General features: G+C 35.1%; 2 protein-coding genes across 22 annotated transcripts in view; one reads left to right on the top strand and one right to left on the bottom strand.

The window, feature by feature from the left end:
* The window catches only part of GTF2F2 (general transcription factor IIF subunit 2), a 162,171-nt gene that overhangs the window by 78,241 nt on the left and 66,782 nt on the right, over window positions 1–17,148 (top strand). For both annotated transcript variants that reach the window (XR_014022614.1, XM_081298916.1), the window contains exon 5: window positions 15,999–16,080. Coding sequence is in view for 1 of the 2 variants with exons in the window: in XM_081298916.1 (XP_081155042.1) it covers window positions 15,999–16,080 (82 nt within the window). In the remaining variant the exon portion in view is untranslated. The remainder of the gene's footprint in view (window positions 1–15,998; window positions 16,081–17,148) is intronic.
* The window catches only part of KCTD4 (potassium channel tetramerization domain containing 4), a 128,445-nt gene continuing 111,577 nt past the window's right edge, over window positions 281–17,148 (bottom strand). For 16 of the 20 annotated variants that reach the window (XM_081298748.1, XM_081298754.1, XM_081298755.1 and 13 more), the window contains 2 exons: window positions 9,351–9,411; window positions 281–2,355 (listed from right to left, as the gene is read on the bottom strand). In XM_081298748.1, the coding sequence (XP_081154874.1) occupies window positions 1,392–2,171 (780 nt within the window). In that variant the 5' untranslated portion in view covers window positions 2,172–2,355; window positions 9,351–9,411 and the 3' untranslated portion in view covers window positions 281–1,391. Of the gene's footprint in view, window positions 2,356–6,769; window positions 6,920–9,350; window positions 9,412–17,148 lie in introns of those variants that run through there. The other 4 variants (XR_014022579.1, XR_014022580.1, XR_014022581.1 and 1 more) reach the window with 2 other exon arrangements.

Here is a 17,148-nt window from a genome sequence, read left to right as displayed (position 1 = left end):
CTAACTTTTTATGAGTAGTCAAAATTTTGGTATGTATACTAATTTAACAGTATCACCCCAGTCAACATTTTCAGAAATGTTTTGTTGAGGTTCATTAAATCTAAGATTTAGTTATCAGTTTTAATATTTTATTTTTAAAGGAGCAAATTTAAGATATAATATGTTCTTAGAAACCAAAGAATGAGTGCATAGAAATGATTTAGCTGTTCTTCGTGTGGGGGAAAGGGGGATGCACTCACATTTAAAGAGTTCAGATTGTAGATTATCTAATTAAAACAACCACATGTAAAACAGTTTTTAAAAATTAGCATGGGTAAACCAACACAACTCTCATGTCTAAGATTTAGCATCAAGATAGTTATTGAAAAGAATCAATAAAGTTCTTCCATGACAATAGTGTTTAGTGATGTTCATTTAATATTTTTGAGCTTGAAAAATGAACACATATTTAGGTGATTGTGAAAATGGTCTTCTTTATTATTCTAATACCATGCACTCCATTGAGAATATTATTCTTGCTGTATTGAAGCTCATTGTGCAAAGAAATGAATTTGCTTATTTTTGTTACTCATAAGACCAGCCAGGGTTACTATAGCCTTCTGGTCGATTACATCAGTGCATAAATAATAATGTGTGAAATCATCAAGTGTACTACTTGTTTTGAAAGTGACACATGTAACTTTTTTATCTTTATAATACAAGCAAAGAAGCTAGCAGTGCTTTTATTTATTTTTTATTGTCATCAAGCAGTTTTCTAGGAATTCTCAGCAAATTATCAATTAAGCTATAATTCCAGCGTGAGATACAGAAATTGTGAATAAGCTTTTGGTGCCTGCTATTAAAAATCAAATCAATAGCTTTAACAGCTTTATACATTCTCATTTTGTTTCACTATAGCTCTACTCTAGGTAGATCTGCACATCTGTTTTGCTTTCACTGATAATTTTACCTGTTCAGTTTCTTTGTAAATTTCTGCCATAAGTAGAAAGGATTTTAAACCTTAAAGCCCCTTAAAATATTTTATTACCATTTATTGAAATGCACTACAGATAATGTACATGCTTGTTTTTTGTGCAAGTACCCAAGACATTCTGATTAAAAGACAGCTTAAGGAAAAATAAACAAATAGCAAAAAGCATTCAGTCTTTATTTATAGAATATAGAAGATTACTGTTTTCATTTTAGGTGGAAGAGTCCAATCTGCAGGAACACCCCAGAGAAGAACATCTTTAGCGATAGAATTTACATACCATTAGCTCACAGTACTTGATTAGCAGCAGGGCTCTGTAGTACAGAGCTAGCTGGGCACGCTATTTGGGATGCCTTTGATGCTGTGGTTTTCCGTTGCTTGCTGGCTGCATGCTTGTTGTCTTTGTTCATAAGACAGGTAATTACTTGATAAAATGAAGTGCATCGCTGTGAACAATTGACCCTTTGGAACAATCCAGGCTGGTCAGCAGTCTAAAACCACACTTTAACGCCATCATTATAGCCTCAAACTTCAGAGTTTCCAAGGTACAGACAAAGGTGTTGTCTTCCTTTAGTACCAGTCGAGTGCCATTTTCAGACTTTATGAAGTATTTAAATTGAATGATATTTGACGATATTGAAAACTCCTCTGGAAATCCATCCAGCCTGCTTTTAGACACCAGAACAATTCGAGATTTAATTTTTGATATGAAATCAGGAGCATTACAGAAGATCCTCAGTCCTTGTGAACGATCATGGTTATCTGTTATTTCCAAGAAAGTGGTTTCTCTGGGTGTTAGCTGTTCTTTTTCCCACCTGGATTTCACTTCCTCCGCCAGTCCCTTGAGCTGAAAGAATTCTGCTTCTTGTGCGAGAAGTTGATTTTCTCGAAACCCTTCTGGCAACAGAAGTTCTCCATTTCGTAGGAAGTTTAGGACATGCCTGAAGAGGAGTCCATCCCTGTCTATGAAATAATGGCCATCAGCATCAAATGGACAAAGGATTTTTCCATTTACTATACCTTCAAGGAAAGTGTCTGGGTACTTGGTCAGTGTCTGTTTTTGAGTAATGTATAAATATCCACCAACGTTGAGAGTCATCAGTGTAGATTTGCAGTTCTTTCCTTGGTCAGTGTCTTCCAGGCTGTTGTGTTTCCCTTCATATTCCTTTTCTTTTTCTCTTCTGATTATTTTACGCTCCATTTCTGAAGATGCTATTTTAGCTTGTTCTTCTTGGCTTGAGGCTTTTAAAACAGAAACACTACCACACAAACACGCCTTTATTCAGTCCCAGCCTGGCGATGGAATGGAAATGCTGGCAGCATCCTCTGTGCTGTCAGCTCGGTTTTGCAGTAGGTGGCGTGTCGGCTATGTATGCAGGAGCTTTCTGGAGTAAGATGGAAAAGAGAATTTGCATTTAACCGTATCAGGGCAGGGAATTGTTGTGAAGGGTTTTTATGTATATTCTTTGAAGTACTAAGAATTACTCAGAATAAATTGATTTTCCTCTTACCAGTTTAACAGTTACACGTTTTTAATTCTACAAAAATGTGAATTTCTATCATTTTCAAAATGTTTAAATTATTTCTCAGCCAGTCAGGCTTAATATTGAATAATGCTATCATTTTTTTTTTTTTGGTAAATAGCAAATGTTCCTTAATGTCATTTTAAAAGTAAATCATAAGTAGGAAACTAAGCTGAAAGGGCCTAGGTGTATAGAATTTTCTCTCCTATAAAAAGTCACATATTTCACAGTAGTGTAGTCATCATTTTTGAGATCCAAGTAAGGATATTTAAACCTGTTGTTTGTGGCATCATACTTGAATTTGTTTGGATTTGCATGTGATTCTGATTTGGGGTTCTTGGTTAAGTGGGAATAAATTTTCATAACACATTTTAACAAAATAATTTATTATTATTATTATTATTATTATTTACCTTAAAGGAAAAATAAAATAGGCATTGTAGTACTCTTTCACGTGGTTTTTTTTTTTTTTGGTTATGATTTCCTGTGAAATATATATGAGCTTGCTTCACCCTAAACCTGCTTGAGTGCTGAACAAAGACTACTGTAGAAAATACGGCACTGTGTGTATGCAGTATGTGTGCATGTGTGCTGGGGAAGTAGGAGAAAAATGAAGATTCAGAATATCTACTACAGAGTAATGTCTCAGGCAAGTTTGTTTGTTATTTGTTGGTTTATTTCACAAAGGGTCAAAGAACTGTGTGACTGTGATGTCCCCGCTTCCTCTATAACTTGCCTTCCAAAGCATTTTATGTTATGAAGCTTTAACTTCTAAAATTTAAAGGCACAGTGGTGAGAAATGTGAACCCTGTCCCCAGTGCACTATTATTTGACCTACCTGTCTACTAAATTATTCTGAAGAATTACATTGTTTTTAGAGTTAGACTTTAAATTTAAATTGATTTGTGTTTCTATTGCACTAAAGGTATTTTAAAATTATTCAGCTGTATGTTGTTAGAAGTATTAGATTCCTTTAAAAATGTCCACCTTTTATTTTCTCTCAACAGTGTTAGATTTCCTTCAGATATAAAAGATAATATTCTTAACTGTGTGTATCATTGAGATTATCAAAAGCCCATTGAATTTGGACTTGAAAACTGAGGCATATTTTCAGAGCTGAATTTTTGCTTAGAAATGATGAAATTCAACCGTCTCATTTTACGAAAGTTAAAATTGCATTCCAGACAATTTTAGTGTTTTATCTTGGACTTTACAACTTGTTAATGGCAAAGCCAACACTTAGTCTAATGTTTCCTCTCAGTCTTACAGCATTTTAATAAGAGTTTGCTCTTGTATTCTGACAGTCTCATGTCTGTGTTGATTTTGCTGTTTCAGAATCAGATATTTTGTATATGTAAAACTTTTTCAGAAATACTTAATAAATTTGGAGGAGGGGCACAGATTGGAAATGTGGCATGGATTCTTATGTTACCATTAGAGATGGTTACTACATACAAGTAGCATAATATAATAGTAGAATTAACAAAAATATAACAGTTTCATTTATGAATTTTATGGGACACCAGGATCAATACAGCATGACTGTAGTATAGTGATGGAGACGGTGCTAGAATTTTCTCATATGTTAAATAAAATAGTGTGTTTATATGCTATGTAATGCTGCATTGCTTCTTTATACCCTGTTTGACCTGTCTACAGACAGGTATGAGACTCTGGGGAAGTTGACACTCTTTCTGCTAGAGGATGGGCTTCCACGGGAGCAAGGAGGGAGGAGGTGAGGCAGGACTGCTGGGCGTGGGATTGTGGTCCTCTTCAGTCATCATTCCTTACACTTGCTAACTCACTTCTGGTTTCTGCTGCCAAATTTTCAGAGTCACTAATGCACTTCTCCAGGCTTGCCTTGATAGATGCTGATCCACCCCATCATGTGCCTGTTACCCTTGATCACTTTTCCTCACTCCTCACTTCAATCTTGTCTACTTGACTTTTGCAAACCTGCCTGCCACCTATAGCTTGACAGCAGTAGTGTTAACTGAAGCCTGATCTTAGTGCCTCACTAGAAGCTGCTGTGAATCATGATACTTTTCGTTTCTGTAGTCTTTGCCCCATTAGGCCCCATCTTATCCACATTACCTCCATCGTAGAGATTTATTGATCATTGCTGCTTGTTGTTGTACATGTGCTCCTTTAGAGAGGGCTAGTTGTAAGTCTGTCGTAAGTCTGTCCACTTGGTATGGGGATAGTTATGGTAGGTAGTGTTGAGGAGGTTCACACATCCCTAAATCTAGAAAATGGTGTTTCTGTACCTACACCAAGGGAAACATTCCTTATTTATGTGACTATATTTCTCTGCCTTGCTGCACATACAAACTGTAATTAATCATTTTATCAGAAAGGCTTAACCACACTTCAAAGGTTAGCATACCTAGGTGCATTTGATAATGAGATTTGAGGATTTCATCTGCCTTTGCAGGTGGAAAGATACAAAATTTTGAAAGATAGAACCTTAGTTCTTTATAAGAGTTAGATGCCTCTAATTTAGATAACTGTAATGGTACACAAAATGGCCCTTTAGCCACCTTTGACAATTTAAAGAAACCCATGGTATGATGAGCCTCTCCTGAAGTCAATTGGGCCAAATGCCCTAACCAAATTCCAGCAACACTCTCCACTATGAGATAACATCTCTTATTGTCTGCATTAGGCACAGTTTATTCCAGGATAATGAAAATAATTCCCAACTTTCCTGCCAACTTCTAATGGGGAAACAAGGTCCTTGCCATCATCATTATCGATACAGGACATCATCATAATAATATGCTTCCTCCATTTTTATTCCAGAAATATTCCTGTGCTATGGAAGGAAGTAGAACCTTATCAGGAAGATGTGTCTTTTGGTTGGAAGAGACAAAGTTGGACAGTTCCCTTAGACTGAGCAGATCACTCCTCTGCACTCAGCCACTGCTTTTCAAGGAAAAGGCATGTCCTAGGAGCTGCCTTTGATAAGAACACCTCTACCAAATCTTTTTGGTTTTGTCACCTACAGCTTGTATGCCTGTCTTTTGAAAGGATTTGTTCCTCTTACATAGAAAGAATAAAACTACCTATAGCTAGAGAAGCAGTTATCAGTTTCTACTTAAATCTGGCACTATGTTTCTGTCTAGGACTTCCCCACATTTTTCCAGTTTGTTGACTTGTGCTTTACCTTCCTATGAGTTTCTTTTTCTTTTTGAAATATGGCTTGTTTCTTCATAGCCTCCTGTTAAAGGCATTAGATGTGAGAAACAAGGTGATAATTTCTGTGAATATTTTGTTAGCCTCTTTATGTGCTAAAAAATAAATGACAAGAATTGAGGATTTTTCAAAACTAATCTATTTCTATTTGTCAATACTTAGTTTCATTTTGTAATATAAAGTTCATCTGCATTAATATTTTCTGGGACTGGAATCACACTAAGACAAGTACAATGTCAACCACCTTATATAACTGACCACAGCATCTCAGGAACTATGCAAGAATGCTTGAACCTTCCTAGGACTCATTGGACACAACCTCTGACCAAAAGATCATGTGAATGTGTCATTCCAGTCAAGTGAGTACACATATAAGTGTTTTGCAGTGTTGAACCAAGTCTTCATAGAAGCCCAGGAAACTTGGCTACATTGGTGAATTTTTTAGCCTCATTTGAGGAAAGAAAACAGTACTGTGTATCAAAAAAGTGCAAATAAAAATGACAGACTAGCTAAGAAGTTCAGGTAAAATTCCATTCCACATTTCTTTGCTTTTAACTGCAGAAGTAATCTTGACAACAGTTTATTAAATCATATTAATCCATATTTTGAGTATACCTTGGAAGATTAATCTTTCAGGAAAGCCTATGTTTTATAATTTTCTAAGCAGAAGGCATATTTTATGTTTTTTAAATAAAGCTTTTATTTTGAAGTGTAGCCATATACGTTATTATTGACCTGAAAATTTTATTGTAACCAAATGAGCAAAAGCACTTCATTGAGCTATCAAATCAACCAATACTGAAATTATAACATTGTATAGAACTCATTTTTATAGTGCTATTTGCCAAAATGGAATTTTATTCTCTCTTTGGGAAGAAAATATTTTATTTACATTAATATACCTATGACCTATAAATGAATGACATGATTTTTTTTTTAAAGAGAGAGAGAGAGAGAGAGAGAACTTTTTAATATTTATTTTCTAGTTTTCAGCAGACACAACATCTTTGTTTGTGTGTGGTGCTGAGAATCGAACCCGGGCAGCACACATGCCAGGCAAGCATGCTACCGCTTGAGCCACATCCCCAGCCCAAATGACATGATTTTTAAAACTCATGTAAAGGTAGAATTGTATGAAATCTGTGTATGTCTCTGCTCCCAAATGCTCTGCCCCTCCACTACTGTTCCTTTCTGTCTTTAGTGATGAGATGGTGCAGAAGAGAGAAGGGTCCTGAAGGGAGAGAATAGTAGATGGAAGCTCAAGGGAACATATGTGGAGTAGAGTAATTATAGATTAGAGATAGAGAAGTCTCATATTAACATTTTTTTCACTTTTAACATTTCTGAAATTGAGGTATGTCTTAAAATCATTGGCTTGTCAAAGTTTAATGCTAGTATTTTTTCTTTCTTAGTGGTACATTAAATAATGATGAACAGTGCAATTGATGACATTTTTTAACAGCTCTGTGAGCTATTCCTTTCATTTTTCAGGAAAATAAAATTAACACAAAAGGGTGGAAGGGGAAGATAGTAGAGGAGACAAGAGAAAGAAGAGAGAAAGACATAGGAAAAAATGTGGCTGCTGCGTATTAAAATTATCTAGGGAGGTCATAAAAATGCCACTACTTACTTCCTTCCTCACAGTGCAGTTCTAGCACAATCTTTGGGAGTGGGCCCAGTTATTTTTTAAAAGCTCCCATGTAATTCTGATTATTTACCAGAGTTTCAAAACAAAACACCATATGAAGGAAATTGATGGACTCAGGAAAGAGCTCTTATCTCAGATGAGTCCTTGATGGAGAAATAATTTCTACCATGTAGTTGTGAGGATTTCTTAGTATCAAAGTATATTGAAAATCCTAACTGAACTAGTCATGATATAACTGCTATTACTGATTAAACAAGGTAAAGAGAACAAGAGTTATTCAAGGCATAATTAACAATTTGACTCATATTCAGCTGATTTAAAAATGTGTGGTATTGAATCATCTGGAAATATTTAACAAATATTGTGTCCTTCAGCTGTATTGTAGTCTTCCTAAGCACAGGTGTCTGTATTTTTCTTCCTTATGTTCCTCATTACATCTATGATAGTATTTGACACTATTTGACCTAAGTATAGCACTATAGTTAAGTCTGTACTTCAGATAACGCAATCTTTCCAGAAGACTTTTTCTATACATTTATCAGTCACTTTTGCTATTGTTTTAAGGTTTTCTCTTATTTTAAGTTTTGTCACTAAAGCTAGATAGCATCTTTTAATAAAGGTCTAACTAAAACAAACTGCAGATTGAATATCCCTAATCTGAAAATGTGAAATCCAAAATGGTTTGGGGGGAAGTTATAATTTGTGGACTTTAGGGCTAGGGGACTCAACTGGTAACGCCTATGAAAATATTCCAGAATCCAGGAAAATTAGAAATTGGAAGCAATTTTGGATAAGGAATACTCAACCCGTGTTATAGTACTATAACTTCCCTGCCCCTTTTCTCTTATTATTGCAACACAGCATTACTGTGTATGCTATAGAAGCAACACTTGTTTGTATAAATCTATTTATTTTTGCCCATGCCTGTTATTTTTGAAAGCAACTTTGGGAATAGAATAGAAAAATGTCTCTTTATACAACATCATGTCCACATTTGTATTTAAGAGGTTTTATTATTAATTTTAATTATACATGTTGATAGAAAAAAACAGAAGATTATAGTCTGAAGTGCTTTATGAATATTAAAATATACAAATATGGTGTCTATTTTATTTTTTAATATTTATTTTTTAGTTGTAGGTTGGACACAATATCTTTATTTCACTTATTTTTTTTTTATGTGATGCTGAGGATCAAACCTAGGGTCTCCCATGTGCGAGGCGAGCGCTTTACCGCTGAGCCACAACCTAAGCCCAAATGTGGTGTTTAAAATGCTCCTTTATTTACTAGTTTTTTGTTGTTGTTGTTTTAATCAAAAGTCGTACAGCTTTCAAAAACTGATAGGACCATCCAGACTCCTTCACACATTTTGTACCTTAGTTAACAACTTTCTGCTCTGCACAACTAGTCTTATCATTCACAGACACTCTGGGTAACATTACAACTTAATCTTTTATACAGGAATCCCCTCTTTTGTATACAATCTCTTTTTCTCCCTACTCATGTGAAGAAGTTGAGGGGCAGTATTATGGGTGAGGATTTTGAGTTGTTTTCCTGATACTGAGTCTTAACCTCCAATTAAGGTTTTTAGTTTTGATTTTAACTTGAGAATTCTCAGCACATTTGTCATATTTGTAATTTGAACATAATTATAAGAAAACATGTATAAACAGATAACTTTAGGATATATATATATATATATATATATATATATATATGATATTAGTTGTCTTTGAGGTAAATAATCACACGCTAACTAACCCTGTAAATTAGTTTACTGAAATCTAAGCATAAACTTTATTTCTAAAATTCTTGAAGGCAAATAGAAATCAGAACATCAGTTCGCAAATTTGAATCTTTTCACCTGTTTAATAATATAGGAATAAGAAGTTTGCCAAACTGGTTTGTTAAGATGCCAGGTGGCATTACCCTGAGACCCACAGGCAGAAAACTATTAGGAAAATGGTTTAAATGAGAAGAAAGGAGACTGCTAGGAATATTAAAAATGTTTTACCTTTTAAATGCACTTGTTCTGTGGAAATACTTCTTCTGTCCTTTTCCAAAGAGTATAGACTCTGGAATGATGTAAATAAGAGAAGAGTCACTTTAATAAAAGTCTGAAGGATCTGTCCAAAGTCTTGGTTACTAGACCATAGAACTGTGTTTTAGCTAGAGTTTGAAGTGCTCTTAAAGGCCTCTCCATACTGGATCCTGAGTGGTCTGTGGAAATGAATGCCTATAACTTCCTGATGCCTAAGGACTTCCTAACATGTCTGATCTCATTACTTACATGCCAATGCTAATAAGCACCCTTCCTGCTTGCTTACTAGTTTAACTCAAACAAATTAAGAATGTCCTTTAAAAAATATCATGTAAAAAGGGCCACTTGGTTATTTCTCTTCAGTTCTTGAGCATAGAATGTATCTCAAATTAATATGTAGAGTAGGAAGGTCCAGTTTGGGGAAGTTAGAATATTTTCAAGTCTTGGGCAGCTTCTTAACTTTTTTTTTTAACTTTTTTTTAGTTATTGTTGGACACAATTCCTTCATTTTATTTTATTTTTTTTATGTGGTTCTGAGGATCGAACACAGTGCCTCACACATGTTAGGCGAGTACTCTACCACTGAGCCACAACCTCAGCCCCAAGCTTCTTAACTTTTTATTGTTGTCCTTTGAAGAAACAGTTCTCTCTAATTTTTACCCAAGGAAATTTTACTTAAACCTAGGTCTTTTAGAAAATATTAGAACAAGCAAACTAAACATTGATAAAATAATAAAACATTCCCAATTAAAGGGGAGGGCCAGGGTTTTTATTTATCATTCATAGGCACTAGAAGAGATGTCAGAAATTTCAGTAACTTCATTATATAGATGGTGATACTCCGAGATGTGAAGTAACTTCTCCAAAGTAACACTGCTATTTAGTGACAGAATCCTAACTAGAAACTTACTAGTTCTTTTTATAGGATGTATTTGTGTACTTACCCTTTAAATTTTTCTCTCACGTTTTTCTCTGAAACTAGGTGGCAGGATATATGTATATAAATAAAACACCATTGCCCTTTTATACTTATTAGCATTCTCTTGGCTGTAAGTAGCAGAAACCAATTAGTAAACCAATCTGGCCCAAAAAGCAGTTAGGGTAGGAGAAGAATTTTGAAAGGATCCTAGAATTTTTCCATAATCCAAAGAAGAGTTAAATGATCAGCCATGCCTAGGGAAAGAAAGATAAAAACAGTATTTCCAAGGTCTTTGGTAGGATGAGCTTGTATGGCTTCTCTTCAGATTGCTAGCAAGACCATGTCCTTCCAGTGACTTGTGGTATGAGTCTCTTAGTTGAAAATTCCAAGTATGGCCATTGCTAAGGCTGTTCCCACCCCCTTCAGTGCTCTTCCTTCTCAACCCCACCACTACCACTTTATCTAAATCCTGCCTGGTTTTTAAGGTCCAACACAAACTTAGCTTTCTCCATCAAAGCTCTTCTTGATCCCCAACTAGACAGAGTCTCTTTATGCGTGTCTTTAATCCCAGTGCCCTCTACATGTCTTGGTTTTATAACACTTGGAATCTCAACTTGTATTCCCTTTGTACAATAGAATCCTGTAGGTCATATGGAAGGACTAGAAGTTGGTCAGTTAAATTAACAGGTAAGAAATCATTTAAAAATTTTATCAAGCCAGATGCAGTGGTGCACACCTATAATCCCAGCTACTCAGAAGGTTGAGGCAGGAGGATCACAAGCCTGAGGCCAGCCTTGGCAACATAGCATTCTGTCTAAAATAAAATTTTAAAAAGACTGAGGATTTAGCTTAGTGATAGAGCATTTAGCGTGAGGCCTTGGATTCATTCCCCGCTTACCCCCACCCCACACACACATATACAAAAGATATCAGTATGTTTTTCTACCTGCTTCAAATAGTTTAAAACTTATAAATGTACATTTAGCTGCTATGCACAGGTAAGATAAGGCATTTGTCCTGAACGTAGGATGCTTATTGACCACCTGCTTTCTTTCTTCTGGATATCAAACCCATAATTTGGTTAGATTTTCAGTTTGAGTTTCTTTCAAAAAAGGATTAAGAATTTAGACCCTGGGAAACAAGTGTGTATTTTATGTATGTGTGTGTGTGCATACATGTGTGTGTGTATTTGATGCACAAATCCTGCTAGATTTATGTGCTTGTCTTCCAGTCTGCAGTTGTCTCACCCTTACCTAATTTAACAGTATTTTTTAACAACTTACCTTTAATCAGCTCTTACCAATGCATTCAGTCTAGTTTTCATAGAAACATCTTCCCCTTCTTAGACCCATTATTTGAGTTTATGTAATACATAATCAGATTGTGTAATTATAAAACTAGCGGCAACAAGTTCTAGCAGAGTTTGAGCAGAAGTGTGTGGGAGTACTAGAGATGAACCTGCTACCCACTAGTATATAGTGAGTTGTTGGCATCTGTCACTGTATTTAATAGTGGGGAATTGAGAGCCTTTGCTAATCTGGAAGTTGATTAAATGGAGATGTATCAAAAGTGTTTCTGTGGTATTAAATATACCTGTCTCGTGATCTACTTAGACCTATAGCACTCACAGTGTAGCTGGGAACTGCTAGATAGAGGGGTTCCTGTGATCCTTTCAAGGGGTCTATGAGATCAAAACTATTTTCATAATATCACTAAACCTTTTTGCTTTTTTCACTCTCATTCTCCAAAAATTTCTTATTTGCTAAAGTGATATTGGTAGTTTAAACTACCAACTATTGGTAGTTAAAACTTACAAAAGTGAAAATTATTTTAGGATTTCTATACTTTAAAAAATGTAAATCTATTCATTTATGTATGTGGGGTTTTTTTGTAATTGACAAATAAAACTTGTATGCCTTTATAGTCAACACGATGTTTTGATATGTGTATATGCCATGAAATGGTAATTAAAGCTATGTTTATTTAAGATATATGCTACAGAGAATACATGTTTAAGAGTGGCCATACTCAGCTATGCACTCCTTGAGGGCAAATGCCATGTTTTGCTTATCTTTGTTTCTTCTGATGTGCTTTGAATGATCTTTTACATAATAGGCACTCGGGAAATAGTTCATAAATGTGTGAGAATAAACTGGATTATTTTTCAAATATTTATGGTCTTTCAAATTGGTCCAACAAAGTAGTTTTAAGTAAGGTTCCTGTATTAATGAATGGGATATATAATTAACAGCAGTGGTATGCAAGTGGGAGCTTTCAAAATAAAAGTTTCCCTTGAAACTTAAGCAATGTTTTGAAACAGAAGCATAGCATGGTTTAGTGAAAAAAATATGAGAATCTGTTCCTGTAGGTTTTAGAAAGTATGTGTTGGCTTTTAAAAAAGAGCAGGCAAATCACACTTAGGGGCTATATCATAAGTAAATGGGCCTTTTAAGTTTATATAAGGGGAGAAGGGGCAAGGAAAGCAAACAGATGTGAGGTTATTTAAGAACATCCAGTTGGTCAGAAAATTCATGGCTGATGATTAAGGCTTTCCTCTTTACTTGAGTAGCAGTTGCAAGCTAGCTAAGATTTGAAAGGAAGACATGATGGACAGAAAATTATGGTTTTGAGGAGATGAATTTTATTGCTTTACAGGAGTGACCTGTAAAGGTCTGACGAAAGAATATCGAGGAGAGTAGTGATCAAATTGAAATGGGCAGGTGCTTTGAACCTGCTTTCTACCTTTCAGATGTCATACAGAGAAGGTTGGCTATAGAAAACTTGAACTAAAAATTAAATTCAGCCTGTCCACCTGGAGTAGATACTGCTGAATAAGTGGGGAGCATTTACAAGTGGTATTAAGAGATAGCTCTTTCAGTATTCAACATTAGTAAATACTTGGATTTGTGATTAAATTACTTTCAGCAGTGGTATTTTAAAATATTACTTTATGTCCCAATATTAGATTTTTTCTCATAAATTTTATGTAAAACATTAAAAATTTTTTAATGCCTATAAATTTTAAGATACTGCTGAATAAGTGGGGAGCATTTACAAGTGGTATTAAGAGATAGCTCTTTCAGTATTCAACATTAGTAAATACTTGGATTTGTGATTAAATTACTTTCAGCAGTGGTATTTTAAAATATTACTTTATGTCCCAATATTAAATTTTTTTCTCATAAATTTTAATGTAAAACATTAAAATTTTTCCCAATCTTGGTGATATTTTTATGCCTGAGACTTTTTCTTAATAGAACTTTCAGCTTCAGTGAAGAGACAAACTTGAATATAAGATTTGTTTTTGCTTTAAAAGAAAATTCAAATTTTTTTTTTAAGAGGAGAGAGAGAGAGAGAGAGAGAATTTTTTAATATTTATTATGTTTTAGTTCTCGGCGGACACAACATCTTTGTTGGTATGTGGTGCTGAGGATCGAACCCGGGCCGCACGCATGCCAGGCGAGCGCACTACCGCTTGAGCCACATCCCCAGCCCAGAAAATTCAAATTTTAATCTTATTAAATTCACTCATGAGAGGAAATTATTTTTAGGTTTTTAAATTTAATACAAAAATTTGATGGCTTTTTAATTATTTCCTTCCGGGCATGTTTTGGTATAAGGTAGGCATGCCGCTGCCTGTCATTGCTTTCTCCAGCCATCTCATGGCCTGCACTTGAGATTTATTGCATATGTTGCCTTGAGAGACCCTGGAAATATTGAATACACACAGTGTATTAGCAATTAGTTTTTAGGAGCTGTAGTACAGAAGCCCTTGTATTTTGGAGACAAAAATCAAGAACAGTCCCTAGAGGAAAGATCTTTTAATAAAAATCACGCAGGTGTAAATCTGTATGCATTCTACATTTCGTTCAGTGCCGTCTCCTTCAGTGAATTGTATGTGTCTTGAAGACAGTTCTGTATCTTAATCATTGGTTTTACAATGCCTAGATGGTTCCTTTGTGTGGTAAACATTTAGTTAATGTTGGTGGAATGAAAGAAGTCATTCATGCTAAAGTGGTGAATCATAAATGCATTCCTGATTAGCCAGGGGATTTCCTGAATCTCTTCTTAAAACCCAGGTGAATTCTCATAGAAATATGATTGAACCAAAACTGTTTGTAACCATGGTCATACATTTCCAGGTTATAGTAAAGTTGGTGTCAGTGAAACATTCATATACAAATTATATAATAGGTAAGGTCTATCTTGTGACTGTATAAAAATGCTGATTGCCCAATAGGCTCACTGTAGGTGCTAGCTCTTGTTTCCTTTTCCTGTTACCCCATGTGATTTTTTTAAAATATTTTTTTTAGTTGTAGATGGACACAATACCTTTATTTATTTTATTTATTTTATTTTTATGTTTTTATATGATGCTGAGAATTGAACCCAGTGCCTCATACATGTGAGGCAAGCACTCTGCCACTGAGCTACAATCCCAGCTCTGCCCCTATGTCAGGATCACTGTAAGCATTACTAGTGGTATAGGAAATTGCCTTTCTCTCTGGGCAAGTATTCATAACGGATTCACTTTTGACCACACTCAAATTTATAATTCTGCTGGGAAAAAGAAGTCAGAGCAACAGGCAGGCTAAACTGGTACACAATATAACCTAGGCAGTGACCCGCCCACTTTTACAGTATTTTGCAGACCGGCCTTTCTAGACACAGCTCATTTTAGAATTTCATTTTATTTTCACGTGGTGCACACATGCACCTATGTGCATGCATGCGCGCGCGGGCGCGCACACACACACACACACACACACACACACACACATTTTCAGGGAAATGGATGGCATTAGAGCAGATTATGCTTAGTGAAGCTAGCCAAACCCTAAAAAACAGATACCAAATGTCTTCTTTGATATAATGAGAGCAAGTATGAACAGAGCAGGGAGGAAGAGTAGGAAGAAAAGAGTAACATTAAACAGAGACTTGAGATGGGAGGGAAAGGGAGAGAAAAGGGAAATTGCATGGAAATGAAGGGAGACACTCATTGCTAAACAAAATTACATATAAGAGGTTGTGAGGGGAATGGGAAAATAAACAAAGAGAGAAATGAATTACAGTAGATGGGGTAGAGAGAGAAGATGGGGGGGGAGGGGAGGGGGGATAGTAGGGGATAGGAAAGGTAGCAGAATACAACAGTCACTAATATGGCATTATGTAAAATTGTGGATGTGTAACTGACGTGATTCTGCAATCTGCATTTGGGGTAAAATTGGGAGTTCATAACCCATGTCAATCTAATGTATGAAATATAATATGTCAAGAGCTTTGTAATGTTGTGAACAACCAATAAAAAAAATGTAAAAAAAAAAAAAAAAAAAACACCTTTGATATAGTGGTTTAGACTAGCAGTTTTTACACAAGTTACTTCTTTGCCAAAGATAATAGCCTCCCTGCCCTTCAAAAAGTTTTTATTTGATTTTATGCCCTTTTAAGTCACTTTATTTAGAAAGAACTAAGTTTATAAAAGCTGTTATTGGCAAGGGGCTACAGCAGCTCAAGAAACAAATGTGACATGAGTCGAGTTTCCTACTAGCTAAAATAAGGTTTTTCTCTATTCTAACTAGTGATATGGCTATAAACTTTATAGTTTCCCTGATTTTTACTGTGAATTATATTTGATTTTATATTACATCATTGAAAATGATGAATGTTATCTCTGAATACATTTTTTTCCCCTTTCATTCAAGATAAACTCTCACTGGAAGGAATAGTGGTACAAAGAGCCGAATGCCGACCTGCTGCCAGTGAAAACTACATGAGATTAAAGAGGTAGTGTTTTGTAACTTGAAATGATTCAATTTAAAATGTTTAGATTGCCTTCTGACTACATGAAAACCACAATTATTGTTGCAGATGTTTGCTTCAAAGACTGTTTGGTTTTAAAACCAAATAAGAGTGTTTTTGGTACTAGGGAACTTCCAGAACCTGGGTTGTTTGTTTGTTTGTTTGTACTTTAAGCTACTGTGTTAATATATTATGGAATCAGAGTTTTTAGAGTACTTTTTCTCGTTGTCCTTTTAAATTCTGATTCTCTAATGACATGTAATAAGTCTTTTGCACTATTTTATTTTCTAAGGCTATAATTTTCCTAGTATGTATGTATAGATATATACACATACACATATATACACACAGAGAAATATATATATCTAGATACCATACTGTATAAAGCAAGTATAGTTGCTGAAGTATATAATTCATTTTTCTTCATCTATAGAGAACTTTTTTTTTAACAAACTTATGTACTGTTAAGAGATTTTATTTCAGAATCCTGCCCCGCAACTTTTGTGTGTATGTAGCATTTTGTAATTTATGTTTAAAGATGATGATTGCAGATTCTTAATATTTCGGGTATTAAGACTTTGAAATAGTTAACAATTTTCTAAACCCTGAAAAGTATTATATATACCTGCTTTGTAGTTTTATTTGTGGTATGTCAGTCCCATGATATTTAGAATTATAAGTTCACTTGTTTGTTTATTCAGCATTTACTGTCTACCAGGTGCTTTCTTAGTTAGGAGATGGAGAAACAGTAGTGCACCGAACAGCCAATAGTCTCTGCCCTGGCAGAGCCTCCACTTCAGTGGACTGAGCTGCACCATCTGTTTGGTGGTTGAGCATCCTTCTCAGTGGCAGCAGCAGCCTCTTGGATGTCAGCATTTTCATTTATGAAAGAGGATGGGTTGATGAACCTGATCATGTCTAAAATTTTACATCATCTTTTAAATTTCCCCCCTTTTCTCAATTAGATTGAACTGTGTCTCCTGGGAATGGCACAGAGAGACTGGTTTCTTATCTAATTATTCTTCTAATTTAAATACTTTCCCAGAGCAAATG

Source organism: Spermophilus citellus, assembly GCF_964194105.1.
Source record: "Spermophilus citellus genome assembly, chromosome: 1".
NCBI lineage: Eukaryota > Metazoa > Chordata > Mammalia > Rodentia > Sciuridae > Spermophilus > Spermophilus citellus.
This window is presented reverse-complemented; position numbering and strand designations above follow the sequence as displayed.